The following is a 15,214-nucleotide window of genomic DNA, read 5'->3' on the forward strand; positions in this document are numbered from 1 at the left end:
GTTGGAAACAAACATCCTTATTTTGTCATACAGAGTCAACATTTTAGTTTTTTTCAAGCTATAGCACACAATATTTGATATACAACAGGTTTTTTTAAAAGGACCAAAGAGCTTGGTCTGCTTCATGTTTTTATTTTTGCCATGGAAAAAAATATTGCGGTACTGGTATCGTCCCAGTCCTACTTCTGACAAACTCATGTCAAATGTGGGAAGTGAAAGTTCGTAATGCAACTCATGAAATGTTTTTGAAGCTAAGTTATAACATTCCAGGTTCAATTGCATTATGTGCTTTTCCAAAACAAAGAGATGTTTTTCGGCAGTTGCACAATTTAAGCTGCTCAAGTGGTATCACTCTATGATGTAACTGCAAAACACCCATAAGGAAATGCACACATCCCAATGTCCCCATGCAATCTCCCTGTATGCCCAATCTCTGACTAGGCAGCATGTAAAATAAACACTTAATATTATAACAGTTTCATTTGTGGAAGCTGAATAATTGGCAATAAGTGTCTGCGTACCTCTGAGCTTGTAAAGCTCGCCATTGAATGAGTTGACGATAAACATGTGTGGTGCCTCATCACTCTGGACAACCGATGCACCAATCAGAGGCAAGGAGCCCCTGGGCTTCTGGCTCTTGCCCTGTTCATGTACAAAGTACTGCAGCTGTCCCAGCTCTGGATCCAGCACAAAGTACCTGTATGAGAGGGTGAGAGAAAAGGGAGGCATAGTGAAAAGAGAAAAGAAAAAGAGGGGAACAGAGAGGGAGAGATTTTTTTTAGATATTGATTCTTTACGTACTCATCATTGTTTAATACTTCTGCTATTACTTTAGCAGTAATTGCAACTGCTAAGTAATACAGTCATGAGACAGAGAGAGAGAGAGAAAAAGAGAGCAAGAGACACATGCACACCAGTGGAGGAAGGGGAGGACCATCCTCCTCAGTGAAATTTCATTTGTTTTAATAGTGAAACACTAAAAGTTATAATTTTTAAATAAAGCTATACTAAATATATTCATATGCCACAACATTAAAACACTGTTGTTTCGCAATGAAGGTCTATAGTAACTTAAACAGCACTCTCTGTGGTAGCACAATGGTGTAGCCGGAGGACAGCTAGCTTGTTGTCCTCCTCTGGGTACATTGACTTCAATACAAAACCTTGGAGGCTTGTAGGCCTCACCCCCTTCCATTGACCTACATAGTAAATATGACCATTTCCGGAGGATAACTTCCAACAAATCAAAGCTTTTGCAGCATGAACTGACATGTTGTCCATCCCATCATAGGATAGGATCAGAGAATTAACCTAGTGTGTTATATTGGGGTTGTGTCGCAGAGCATTATTGGAGAGAGATTGAAAGTGATAGCTGAGCATTTCTTGGATATTATTAAATTCAAAATAGTTTTTTCAAATTACATGAGATGGAAGAGGTAGATTGTAAAATAGTTTTCTTGGTTTTAGAACTTTATTGTAATTGTCCAGTTAGTGCAATCCATTTCAATTTGCCTTGCTAACTTCGTGGCAAGTAGCAGTAGCTAGCTAGCTATCAGCTCGCCGCCAACGCTACCGAAAATGTTGTTGACTTTTACCCCTTTCATTCTCTGGGGTACACGGAGTACACGACGAAAGGGAAAGTTCCACTAACAAGGGCAACTACAAGGAGGTTGCAGAGGAAATTGCACATTTTCTGGGATGTCGAAATCAATTCAGAATGATTTGATAGCTTCCATCGCATCATCCATTAAAAGTTAGATTAAAAAGAGAGAGAGTGGCTGATGCAGAGAATGTTTTTCACCCGCTCAAGTAAGCTTTCCACTTTCCTCCGGTATTTATTTAGCAAAGATGATAACACATAATCACTCCAGACAGACACAAACAAAAACTCATTACATAAATGGGGTAGCAACCTTGGCTTCACCTAAACATTAGAGCTCTGACATGCTGGATGGGATGAAAACGAGACGATTTTTCAGTCTGATCAACTCTAGGCTACTACGTTACTAAGAACAGCTGCATTTGACACGTCAAATAACACAGTTTGATTGTAGAATGTTGTGCTGGACCGAAACTTCTGGTATTAGCTAGGTAGCCACTTGTTGTTCGCCTGTTGTAATTGAAATTCAGTTCATGAAAATAAATAGCTAGCCAGATACTGAACCCTGTTGCCCAAAGCTAACATTATAAGCAGCCAGCAAGCTTCATGAGGCTCGACCGGACTGGGTTATGTGTTGTGCCTAATCCTTATTGTGGCTAGCTTCACAATATTGGAATTTGCTGTTTGCCTTCAAAAGTACCTCTTGAAAGTGATGCAGAAGGTTACAATTGGTGGAATCATGCCATATTTAGACTAGATAATGTCAAACAAGGTTAGAAGGTGAAGCAATGAAATATCAGTCTACTCTGTGCAATATCAGTATCAGTCTACTCTGTGATACCCACAGAACACAACTGTGAAGGGTTTACGAAAATACTAGCATTGTAGCTCTTATCGCAGGACTGTGACTGTGTGAAACCCCTTCCCAGTCAGCATATTGTGTGTATTGACATTCATATGGCACTGTACAGTTTTACCTAAGGATTGGGGATCAATGAAATGGGGTAAAAGTCTACTCAATACCCAATATATTTTTTCCATATGTCCTCCTCAGAGTTTTCAGACTCAAACATCCACGCAATATTGTTTTTCCTCTGGAATAGTGTTCAATACACATAGGTTGACAATAAATGTGGCTCAATTCACAGTTTAAGAGTCCCACAATAAGAGCTACGAAACTAATGTTCTCTGGGTGTCACTGAGTAGACTGATACCTATGGATTGTGGATCAATGACAAGGGGTAAGGCTGTACAGTGAAATAAGTACGCCCCAATGCAATTCTAAAGTCTAATACATCCAGTGTGGTTTCAACAGATTTGTCAAATTAACAAATGATTGCCTTTTGTTGATTTTATATAACATTTCAAACTTGTTTAGCATGACACTTATTTTGAAGGGCGAACCAAAGTTCACTATTGTGGCTATTCCTTATTGTGGCTAGCTTCACATAGATGGGTCTGACAACCATCAATCAAATAAGAACTCGCTTATAAATGAGGGTTATTTTAGATGACACCTAGCTATACAGTTAGCTAGCTAACTATAGCTACTGAAACAGATTGTCGTTTTGCTATGTTTTTGGGGAACAACATTGTTTGCATCCATGAGCTAGCTAGCTTTTTTAAATGACCGGCACTGTAGGTGAGCGAGACCACTTTATCAGCATCATAGCATACGTATCGATGAATCATTGTGACATCTGAAATACGAGGGATAGTATAATCAATGTGTAAATAACTACGTAAAACGTTCATGAACGCAAACGTTATTTGACGTGTATCTTTTTTGACATGCAAAGACCCTAACGGCGTTCCACAGCATACAGCCTATGTGCCCTGTCCATTTTTTCAGGGTAAACTAATTGGTCAAGTTGTTTTTAAATGGTCAATTTGTACGTATGTCAGGAGAAAATGTGAATGTGAGGAAATTTGTTTTATATTAAAAATTGGGCTGGCGAAGCTGCTTATACGTTTTCAACCCAAAGTGATTCACTGGAAATAATAAATACAACATAGTGATGACAGAGTTCATTTTTGATAAGGCCTACAGTTGCACGATGCAAACATGCATAACGCAAGCTCAGCCCAGTGAGTTCTACTGTCTAGCAGTTGTCTCTGTGAAGAGGAAATACCCCTCCTAATCTAGTCTAAATATAATTAATATGAACAAGTATAAAGGTTGCTGCAGTTTGAAAGGGTTTTCATCCCCCCAGGTCCAGGAGAAAAAGAAAAAAACATGTGACCTGATTAGGAAAAACTGGTCCCATCAAAGCCCTTCTAAAACCTTTTTACAACTGATTAATCACTGTCATACCTTAGGGTCCATAGTTTTCCTGGTTAGGTTAATAGATAAGGGAAAACTCTGGGCCCCAGGGGGTAAAAATTGCCCCAAAGCTCTGGGACCTAATGGTGCCAGCAGTCTGCTTGCAGTTGTCAGTTATCGTCAGGTATGTGGATGATCAGGGCTTTATTCAGGAACGTTTCTTTGGCCACTTTGATGTGTCAAGTGGGCAAGATGCACAGTCTGTGTTTGACTTTGTGAATTTTGAGACTTCCGAGTTTAAGTTCATAGAGAAACTCATTGTCCAAACCTACGACGGCGCAGCTGTAATGGAATGTATCTGCTATTTGCATTTACAGCGAAGTGCCCTGATTAAGAGATGATGACCATTCCACAACCATTGTCAACTCTCTCCTGACATGAACCGAAGCCACGTCTCATGTGCCCTCTCATCCACTGGCACATTGAATGTTTCCTCTCCAAGCACCTGTGAGTACCCCGATCAATTTTCTCTCATTACTATATGTAGAGTCAATCACACACACAATCACATTATTACACATCAATGATTTTACTCCTTACTTGGACTAAATCATTCTTAGCTCTTTTGTCTGTGTTGTGTTGTTGTTTGTCTACCCAGTCAAATCCTGTCCAGCACTGAAGTCAAGGCTCTGAACAGCTCAACTCATGCCTCATACCCTCATTCAATCACTGTGGTGATCCCTTCCCAACACAGTGAGTAGCCCTCTCATTCCCATTTCCCATAACATTGTATTATAAATAAAAGGTCTTTATAAAATGCTTTAGGTTCAAATAGTCTGACGATTTCTGAAACACACTTTGTCGTTCCATGCATTCCGTGCCGATTACCGTGGGTCTCCCATCCTCCTCAATGTTTCCACCACTCAAATTCCTCTCACCTTTCATGCAAAAACGGATATTTCACAGGGGCTCTTCGTTATAGAAGCTTCAGCCATATTACTGAGCTCATTAAGAAGTGACTTCAACACCTACCCACTAGCTATCCCAAATTACCCAAGAAGGCATTAGGAGTGTATAGGTACCTTGAGTGGAGAGGCTGGAGCTCACAGCTCGCCAAGTGAAAATTAAACGGAATCAGACAGGTTTGTTACCTTTGATTATTGAATGGCCCCAAGCTTAGGCCTAATTTAATTTCAGTCAGAGCCTGCAACATGACATACACAGAGCAAGTAAAGGACACACCCACTCCAGTCCTGGCTATGGGACAGTACCAGTTTGTCACCTATTAGGCTGACTTGTCATGACATAGACAGTGTGTTGCCCTGTTTGGTTGGCCTTTCATTGTATGGCCATCTAGACCCTGAAGTGTTATTACCTGGAGATTCCCTTACAGCCGATCAATCGTCTCTTTCCAAAGTGCGATTAGAGAAGCACCTCTATTGACCAGGCCTTGGAACATGCCGAGCGAGTACTTACAGGTCAACAGCACCCACAGACAAAAACCTCCACACTGCTACAACCGGAACAGAGAGCATCATCATAGACCGTTTTCACATTGACGATAGACACTGGAGAGATTTTCGAGAGACATTACTATTGTCTAAAAGTGCAAAATTCTTACTTTGCAAGTTACTCACCCCCCCCCACCCCCCAAAAAAAAGAATTGCCCCCCCTTTGAGCAGAGCAGTGTAAACTAAATGTTCTTGTTGTGTTCAAAACTCCTAGAGTATAAATGTATAGACATGTTCGTTATATTTGAGGCTTGCTTTATTGCAGAAATTGCAGCCTGTCACATTCTGAAATTGTCACAGTAGCTGCTGGCTGTAATGAGCCACATAAAACTATTGAAGCCCATTCCCGGGCACAGTTTTTAAAAATGTTTGTACTACAATATTTTAAAAAACAACAAGATATGCAAATCCATTTTTAGATAGTAGATCATCAAGTTTTCATTTGTAACGTGTGGTGATTTCAGAGGTGGCACCAACACGTGTGGTGGTGGGGGGGGGGGAATTGTTTTCCTGGGGCCCAGAGTTTTTCCTGATCTGGTAGGCTAACCTGACCGGGTAAACTTCAGACCCTAGTTGTAGGGGATGACATAGTAATAAATCAACTGTAAAAAAATAGACTACGATGGCACCAGCCTTTTTCTAATCAGGTCATAAATAAACTCCTGGCCCTAGGGAGGACGAAAACAAAGTCCTGTCAAACAAATTATGAGGCAAATCAGTCTAAACAACAGTACTTTGTCCCTCTTAATGCTGTCTTGTCTATTTTTATTAAACCAACTCAAAAGTGCTGGGGCAAATGTCAACTCCCCACACATTTACGGGCAGCCCTGCTGTGCTGATTTCTACAATGTGGATTGATGGAAATTGCCACACAATGCTACAAATGAAGAAACATAACCCATGCATGATCTACAGTGCATTCGGGGGAAAAAAAAAAAAATAGACCCTTGGACCTCTTTCACATTTTGTTGCATTACAGCCATATTCTAAAATCTATTCAATTGTTTTTTCTCTCCTCAATCTACACACACACACACACACAACCCCATAATGACAAAGCAAAAAGAGATGTTTAAATAACCTAAAACATCACATTAACGTAAGTATTCAGACGCTTTACTACTTTGTTGAAGCACCTTTGGCAGCAGTTACAGCCTTGAGTATTCTCGGGTGTAACACTACAAGCTTGGCACACCTGTATTTGGGAAGTTTCTCCCATTCTTCTTTGCAGATCCTCTCAAGTTCTGTCAGGTTAGATGGAAGAGTCACTGCACAGCTATTTTCAGGTCTCTGCAGAAATGTCTGATCAGGTTCAAGTACAGGCTCTGGCTGGGCCACTCAAGGACATTCAGAGACTTGTCCTGAAGCCACTCCTGTGTTGTGTTGGCTGTGTGCTTAGGGTCGTTGTCCTGTTGGAAGATGAACCTTCAGAGCGCTCAGGATCTGACTGGTGGAGCAGGTTTTCATCTCTGTACTTTGCTCCGTTCAGCTTTCCCTCAATCCTGACTAGTCTCTCAGTCCCTGCTGCTGAAAAACGTCCTCACAGCATGATGCTGCAACCACCATGCTTCACTGTATGGATGGTGCCAGTTTCCTCCAGACGTGACGCTTGGCCAAAGAGTTCAATCTTGGTTTCATCAGACCAGAGAATCTTGTTTCTCTTCGTCAGGGTCTTTAGGTGCATTTTGGCTCCAAGATGACCGCCCATGTGCCTATTACTGAAGAGTGGCTTCCGTCTGGCCACTCTACCATAAAGGCCTGATTGGTTGAGTGCTGCAGAGATGGTTGTCCTTCTGGAAGGCTCTCCCATCTCCACAGAGGAACTCTAGAGCTCTGTCAGAGTTACAATCAGGTTCTTGGTCACGTCCCTGAGCAAGGCCTTTCTCCCCCGATTGCTCAGTTTGGCCGGGCGGCCAGCTCTAGAAATAGTCTTGGTGGTTCCAAACTTCTTCCATTTAAGAATGATCGAGGTCACGGTGTTCTTGGGGACCTTCAATGTTACAGAAATGTTTTGGTACCCTTCCCCAGATCTGTGCCTCAACACAATCCTGTTGTCTCGGAGCTCTACGACTTATTTCGACATCATGGCTTGGTTTTTGCTCTGACATGCACTGTCAGCTGTGGGACCTTATATAGACAGGTGTGTGCCTTTCCAAATCATGCCCAATCAATCGAATTTACCACAGCTAGACTCCAATCAGGTTGTAGGAACGTCAAGGATGATCAATGGAAACAGGATGCGTCTGAGCTCAATTTTGAGTCTCATAGCAAATGGTCTGAATACTTGTGTAAAGGTAGTTCTGTTTTGTTAATAAATTGGCCAAAATGTCTAAAAACCTGTTTTTGCTTTGTCATTTTGGGGTATTGTGTGTAGATTGGCGAGGAAAAACTTGAATTTAAATCAAATTTAGAATAAGGCTGTAACATAACAAAATGTGGAAAAAGTCAATGGTTCTGAATACTTTATGAATATATGCATTTCATTCTTGGGTGGCGGGAATGGGCTTCCATATCAAAACAGCTCATCTTAACTTCCCGGTGAATTATACCCACATTTTCAATGGCAATTTTCTTATACCCCATGTATAGCCTAATGATTTGCATGATATTTATTCAATTGAAACATGGTTTGTTGTAATGTTGTAAGGTAGGCCTACTGTACATTTATGTGTTGGAGGAGTATTTGTTCATTTTCGATAGGCTAACCTTACTTGATGAAGACATGTTGTTAGCTTTAACTAGCAGTAACTTAGCTTGCATATGGCTCATGACATGTAACTGGCTAATGTTATGTTCCATTAGCCGTTACAGGATAGGTACTGTTTGGCATAGCCAACAGATCCGACCCGCTTGCTTACAAGCTGCACTATAGGTGTAACAGTTGGGATAAATCGTACAATTTGGAGTACTACGCATTTCTCAACCCTGGATTGAGGTATGTTTTCCGAGCCATATCTCGCACCGGCTCTGTGGTGTCTTAATCGACATAGGAATGCTGTCCAACCCTATTGCAATTGTAAGCAAGAGGGTCAGATCGGCTGGCTATGTTTGGCGTAGGACAGAGAATTTGGCCAACCTTAACCTGCCGATACTATCTTCGTTCTTGATTTCGGGTCAAACATGGGATGTTCTAAAATGTCTCTGTCCAGTTGCAAAGTGGTTTGTTTGAATAAAATAAACTTGTATTAAATTAAATACATTTTTGCTCAATGAAGCAATCCAACAATGTGTTCACCGCCATCTTGTCCATTTCTTTCATTGAGACAGGTGGGTCCACCCCAAAGTGCCACATGAGGGATGATTTTATACATCTATTTGATAAGCTATTTGCCATGCGCATTTCCCTAACTGCACGCTTAAAACAAAACACACAGCTCATTTAAAAAAATTAAAAAAGTTAATTATCCTCTGTGGCCAAATCATGCTCTCTGGTGTAGTATTTTGAATGATTTCATTTATTTCTGCATAGGCACGAGTACTTAGCTCTCTCATTTTGGAAAAGGTAATTAATTTTACTGGATTCCAAGCTTGCATCAGCTGGTCTTGGAGCTTGTTGCTTTGTTATAGAGGCTCATTTAGCATACCAGCCTATTTGAATTTATTCATACGTTGTTTCATTAGGGCAATTTGTATCTTGCAGCAGAAGATGTATCCGTGATAATGGTCATATTTCACCGGCCCCTTTGCATTAACACTCAAGACAGCTTGAACTAAATCTCTGGTGTTCAATGTATTTCATGTGCGTGCACATTGCATGCTTCCCAAAAAGGAATGGTGTTCTGACTTAAGCTGGTGATAAAATTGTCAACTTTACAAGACCTTAACAGTCCACAAATATGCATTACCTTAACTTGAATGTATGCAGTGCATCGGACTCTAAATGTGGGCAATGATAGCCGGGTCCTTCACATTAGCCATTTTCCCATTAAACCTCAGGATTTCCATAAAGTGTAGTGCCATCTGGAAATGGATCCCACACCCACGACCTCCCGCTCCATCCCAAGAGAATGTGATTAATGTGTGCAACAGGGATCTTTGTGCCTGGGTCAGTATTTCAACCCTGACACAGTCAGCAAAGAGCATGATTTATAATTGACCCCAGATATAGTCCTGGCCCTGTCAGTGGAAAACAAATGGTAATGGTGTTAAAAGTGATGGATAGTGTAACCTTACTCCTTACTAAACAGCCAGTTGTTTCAGTACAATACCATGACAACACTGCAGCACACTGTCCCCAGGTGAACTCAAATTCATGGCTAAGTAGCACACTAGAAACTGTAACAAAGCATGGGAAAACTATCCTCATACTTCCGAGACATCACTCCCACACGACTCCTGGTTCAACTCCAATAGCCCAAAAGGGACACCCTACTGAGGACACCAATTACCAGGAGGCACAAGGTACCTACACTGGACAGAACTGCTAAAAGACCTGTGTTGAACAATGATTGATAACCCAATGAAACAGATCTTTTCAATTGAGCTCCATTCTTCTGAGGGCCTGATGTCCAACAGTTCCAACTCAAGACTATCAGTCATAGCACCGCTCTATGGGGACGGAAGAAGCAGAACACCAAAGTCAAGGTGGGTGCAATCTTGCCTGGCTACCTAAACACCTTGCTTTGGCCAAACGCTAGGCCCATGGACGTTAGTTAGTTTTTCCGCCGCAATACGTCTGGATCTGAGTACCTCCTCAATGATATCTACAACGAAACCATTTCTAACCATTCTGATTGGAACCAGAACCTGATGGGTTGGCCCAGAGCCAGAACATACATGGGTAATTCAAAGCAGCGATACTCTGATTAGTTAGAGATGATCCAATCGCATGACTGTTTTTCACAACACCACAAACAACTTCAACGATAGCAGTCTCAGACTGAAGTATGTAGCAAACCTATAGCAGGGTGGGGGGGGTTGAGGGATCAGTTTGAGTCGTCAGGTATTGTTCAATCAGTGGTGAGCAGTGGTACTACACCCAGCACTGCCAAAATAGCATTTCAATAGGGAATACTACTGGAATTAAACTAATTATTCTCCACCGTGATAATACACTCAAAAGTGCTTATTGTTGCACATTCTTTCACATACACAGACAGCCAGGCATTTCCTAACGGTATTAACATTGACTTTGCTAAAAGGAAATGCATATCAGCACATTCTGGGTCTCCTCCAGAGCTCTTGCATGAATACGCAAACAGCATGAGGAAAATAATGGATGGGGATACCGGAGGATCGACAACATGAGGAGAGACTAACACAAACAGAGGAAACTGATGGATGGGGATACCGGAGGATCGACAACATGAGGAGAGACTAACACAAACAGAGGAAACTGATGGATGGGGATACCGGAGGATAGACAACATGAGGGAAGACTAACACAAACAGCTGGCAGACTGTATAGCCTAACATAACTGAGAGCAGCTTTATAACTTTTATTACACTGTTATTTACAAGGTTGCCAAAATACCCATTGGAGCTTACATCTCATCTTCATACATTTGGGCAAAATAGACAAATAATACCATCTTAATATACCCTATACACTACTAGTCAAAAAAGTTTAGACACCTACTCAGTCAAGGGTTTTATTTTATTTTTACTTTTGTAGAATAATAGTGAAGACAAACTATGAAATAAGACATGGAATAATGTTGAAAAAATATATATATTTATCAACAAAATTCCAATTATATTTTATATTTCAGATTCTTTAAAGTAACCACCCTTTGCCTTGACGATAGCTTTTCACACTCTTGGCATTTTCTCAATCAGCTTCATGAGGAATGCTTTTCCAACAGTCTTGAAGGAGTTCCCACATATGCTGAGCACTTGTTGTCTGCTTTTCCTTCACTCTGGGGTCCAACTCATCCCAAACCATCTCAATTGGGTTGAGGTCGGGTGATTGTGGAGGCCAGGTCATCTGATGCAGCACTCCATCACTCTCCTTCTTGGTAAAATAGCACGTCCACAGCCTGGAGGTGTGTTGGGTCATTGTCGAGTTGAAAAACAAAATTATATCCCATTTGGTTTGCGCTTAGTGGGACTGGCATATCGCTGCAGAATGCTAAGGTAGCCATGCTGGTTAAGTGTGCCTTGAATTCTAAATAAATCACTGACAGTGTCACCAGCAAAGCACCATCACACCTCCTCCTCCATGCTTCACGGTGGGAACCACACATGCAGAGATCATCCGTTCAACTACTCCGCGTCTCACAAAGACACCACGGTTGAAACCAAAAATCTAAAATGTGGACTCCCCAGACCAAAGGACAGATTTCCACCGGTCTGATGTCCATTGCTCGTGCTTCTTGGCCCAAGCAAGTCTCTTCTGCCTATTAACCTGTTACTCCTACCCCCTACTTTTTCGAACATTCTGTTAAAAATCGCGCAACATTTCAGCGCCCTGTTACTCAGGCCAGGAATATAGTATATGCATATGATTAGTATGTGTGGATAGAAAACACTCAGACGTTTATAAAACTGGTTAAATCACGGCCGTAACAGAATGTGCGTTTCATCGAAAAGTGCAGGAATATCTGATCACTGAAAGTGGAAAAATATATCCATCCGCCACTTCAACCCATTGTTATGGGCGAACGACATTAAATGGGGCTGAGGTTGCAGTAGCTACAGCTTCCACACGATGTCAACAGTCTTGTCATTTGCCAATTCTTTGTTTCTTGGTCAAACGAACAAGAGACAGGCTTTTTCTTCATGTCTCCGACCGGATATTTTGGTTGAGAAATACACGGACATCATTTCCAGACGGACCCCTATAGAAAACACTTAGTCTCGTGATTAATTTGATCGCTTATTAACGTTTACTAATACCTAAAGTTGCATTACAAAAGTATTTCGAAGTGTTTTGTGAAAGTTTATCATCAACTTTTTTTATTTTTAAAAAATGACGTTACAAGACGCTATTTTTTTCCGTTTATCACACAGTCTTCATAGATCGATATCTAGGCTATATATGGACCGATTTAATCGAAAAAAAGACCCAATCGTGATTATGGGACATCTAGGAGTGCCAACAAAGAAGATGGTCAAAGGTAATGAATGTTTTATATTTTATTTGTGCGGTTTGTGTAGCGCCGACTATGCTAATTATTTTGTTTACGTCCCCTGCGGGTCTTTTGGGGTGTTACATGCTATCAGATAATAGCTTCTCATGCTTTCGCCGAAAAGCATTTTAAAAATCTGACTTGTTGCCTGGATTCACAACGAGTGTAGCTTTAATTCAATACCCTGCATGTGTATTTTAATGAACGTTTGAGTTTTAACTAGCATTTAGCGTAGCGCATTTGCATTTCCAGATCTCTAGATGGGACGCCTGCGTGCCAGGTAGGAGCAAGAGGTTAATGTCCTTAAGTAGTGGTTTCTTTGCAGCAATTCAACCAGGAAGGCCTGATACACGCAGTCTCCTCTGAACAGTTGATGTTGAGATGTGTCTGTTACTTGAACTCTGAAGTATTTCATTGGGATACACTTTCTGAGGCTGGTAACTTTAATGAACTTATCCCCTGCAGCAGAGGTAACTCTGAGTCTTCCTTTCCTGTGGCGTCCTCATGAGAGCCAGTTTCATCATAGCGCTCGATGGTTTTTGTGACTGCACTTGAAGAAACTTTCAAACTTAACATTTTACACACTAAGACATGAAGATCAGTCAAAGTAATGGACTGCTGTTTGTCTTTCCTTATTTGAGCTGTTCTTGCCATAATATGGACTTGGTCTTTTACCGAATAGGTCCATCTTCTGTATACCACCCCCTACCTTGTCACAACACAACTAATTGGCTCAAACGCATTAAAGAAGGAAAGAGATTCCACCTAGGCACATCTGTTAACTGAAATGCATTCCAGGTGAATACCTCATGAGGCTGGTTGAGAGAATGCCAAGAGTGTGCAAAGCTGTCATCAAGGCAAAGGGTGGCTACTTTGAAGAATCTAAAATACCATTTTATGGTTACTACATGATTCCATATGTATGACTTCATAGTTGTGATGTCACTGTTGTCACTATTATTCAACAATGTAGAAAAAGGTACAAAATAAAGAAAAACCCTGGAATGACAATGTGTCCAAACTTTTGACTGGTACTGTATATACAAATGTATGGACACCCCTTCAAATAAATTGATTCGGCTATTTCAGCAATACCCATTGCTGACAGGTGTATAAAATCGAGCACACAGCCACCCCCATAGACAAACATTGGCAGTAGAATAGGATGCCACCTTTCCAACAAGTCAGTTCATCAAATGTGTGCTCTGCTAGAGCTGCCCAGGTCATCTGTAAGTGCTGTTATTGTGAAGTGGAAACATACAGGTGCAAGAACAGCTCAGCCGCGAAATGGTAGGCCACACAAGCTCACAGAACGGGACCACCGAGTGCTGAAGCAGGTAAAAATGGTCTGTTCTCGGTTGCAGCATTCACGACCGAGTTCAAAACTGCCTCTGGAAGCAACGTCACCACAAGAACCGTTCATCGGGAGCTTCCTGAAATGGGTTTTCATGGCCGAGCAGCCGCACACAAGCCTAAGACCACCATGCGCAATGCCAAACTGACAGACGAATCCGGGTTCGGTGGATGCTAGGAAAATGCTACTTTCCCCAATGCATAGTGCCAACTGTAACGTAATAATGGTCTGGGGATGTTTTTCATGGTTTTGACTCAGCCCCTTAGATCTAGGTAACGGAAATCTTAACACTAGAGCATTTTAGACAATTCTGTGCATCCAATTTTGTGGCAACACTTTGGGTAGGGGAAGGCACTTTCCTGTTTCAGCATGACAATGCCCACGTGCACAAAGCGAGGTCCATAAAGAAATGGTTTGTCGAGATTGGTGTGGAAGACCTTGACTGTCCTGCACAGAGCCCTGACCTCAACCCCATTGAACATTTTTGGGATGAATTGGAATGCAGACTGCGAGCCAGGCCTAAATCGCCCAACATAAGTGCACTCAAATAAATAAACATCCTCAATCTACACACAAATCTGGGGAAGGGTACCAAAACATTTCTGCAGCATCGAAGGTCCCCAAGAACATAGTGGCCTCCATCACTCTTAAATGGAAGTAGTTTGGAACCACCAAGACTCCTCCTAGAGCTGGCCGCCCGGCCAAACTGAGCAATCGGGGGAGAAGGGCCTTGGTCAGGGAGGTGATCAAGAACTCGATGGTCGCTCTGAAAGAGCTCCAGAGCTCCTCTGTGGAAATGGGAGAACCTTCCAGAAGAACAACCATCTCTGCAGCACTCCACCAATCAAGCCTTTATGGTAGAGTGGCCAGACGGAAGCCACTCCTCAGTAAAAAGGCACATGATTGCGTGGCCATGTACGCATCCAACTCAAATCATCAAGTTTGCAGACGACACGACAGTAGTGGGCTTGATTACCAACAATGACGAGACAACCTACAGCGAGGAGCGAGCTGAGGGCACTTGGAGTGTGGTGTCAGGAAAATAACCTCTCACTCAACGTCAACAAAACAAAAAGGAGATGATCGTGGACTTCAGGAAACAGCAGAGGGAGCACCCCTCTATCCACATCAATGGGACAGCAGTGGAGAAGGTGGAAAGTTAAGTTCCTCTGGTACACATCACTGACAAACTGAAATGGTCCACCCACACAGACAGTGTGGTGAAGGAGCAGCAACCTCAGAAGGCTGAAGAAATTTGGCTTGTCGCCCAAAATCCTGACCAACTTTTACAGATGCACAATCGAGAGCATCCTGTACGGCAACTGCACCGCCCTCAACCGCAAGGCTCTCCAGAGGGTGGTGCGGTCTGCACAACGCATCACTACCTGCCCTACATGACACCTACAGCACCCGATG

At 42.1% G+C, this 15,214-nt stretch overlaps 1 protein-coding gene across 2 annotated transcripts in view; it reads right to left on the bottom strand.

Moving 5' to 3' along the window:
* LOC118399142 (oxysterol-binding protein-related protein 10-like) overlaps positions 1-15,214 on the bottom strand; it is a 138,446-nt gene that overhangs the window by 110,551 nt on the left and 12,681 nt on the right. For both annotated transcript variants that reach the window (XR_004828774.2, XM_035794966.2), the window contains exon 2: positions 522-697. Coding sequence is in view for 1 of the 2 variants with exons in the window: in XM_035794966.2 (XP_035650859.2) it covers positions 522-697 (176 nt within the window). In the remaining variant the exon portion in view is untranslated. The remainder of the gene's footprint in view (positions 1-521; positions 698-15,214) is intronic.

This window comes from Oncorhynchus keta, chromosome 20 (genome assembly GCF_023373465.1).
Source record: "Oncorhynchus keta strain PuntledgeMale-10-30-2019 chromosome 20, Oket_V2, whole genome shotgun sequence".
NCBI lineage: Eukaryota > Metazoa > Chordata > Actinopteri > Salmoniformes > Salmonidae > Oncorhynchus > Oncorhynchus keta.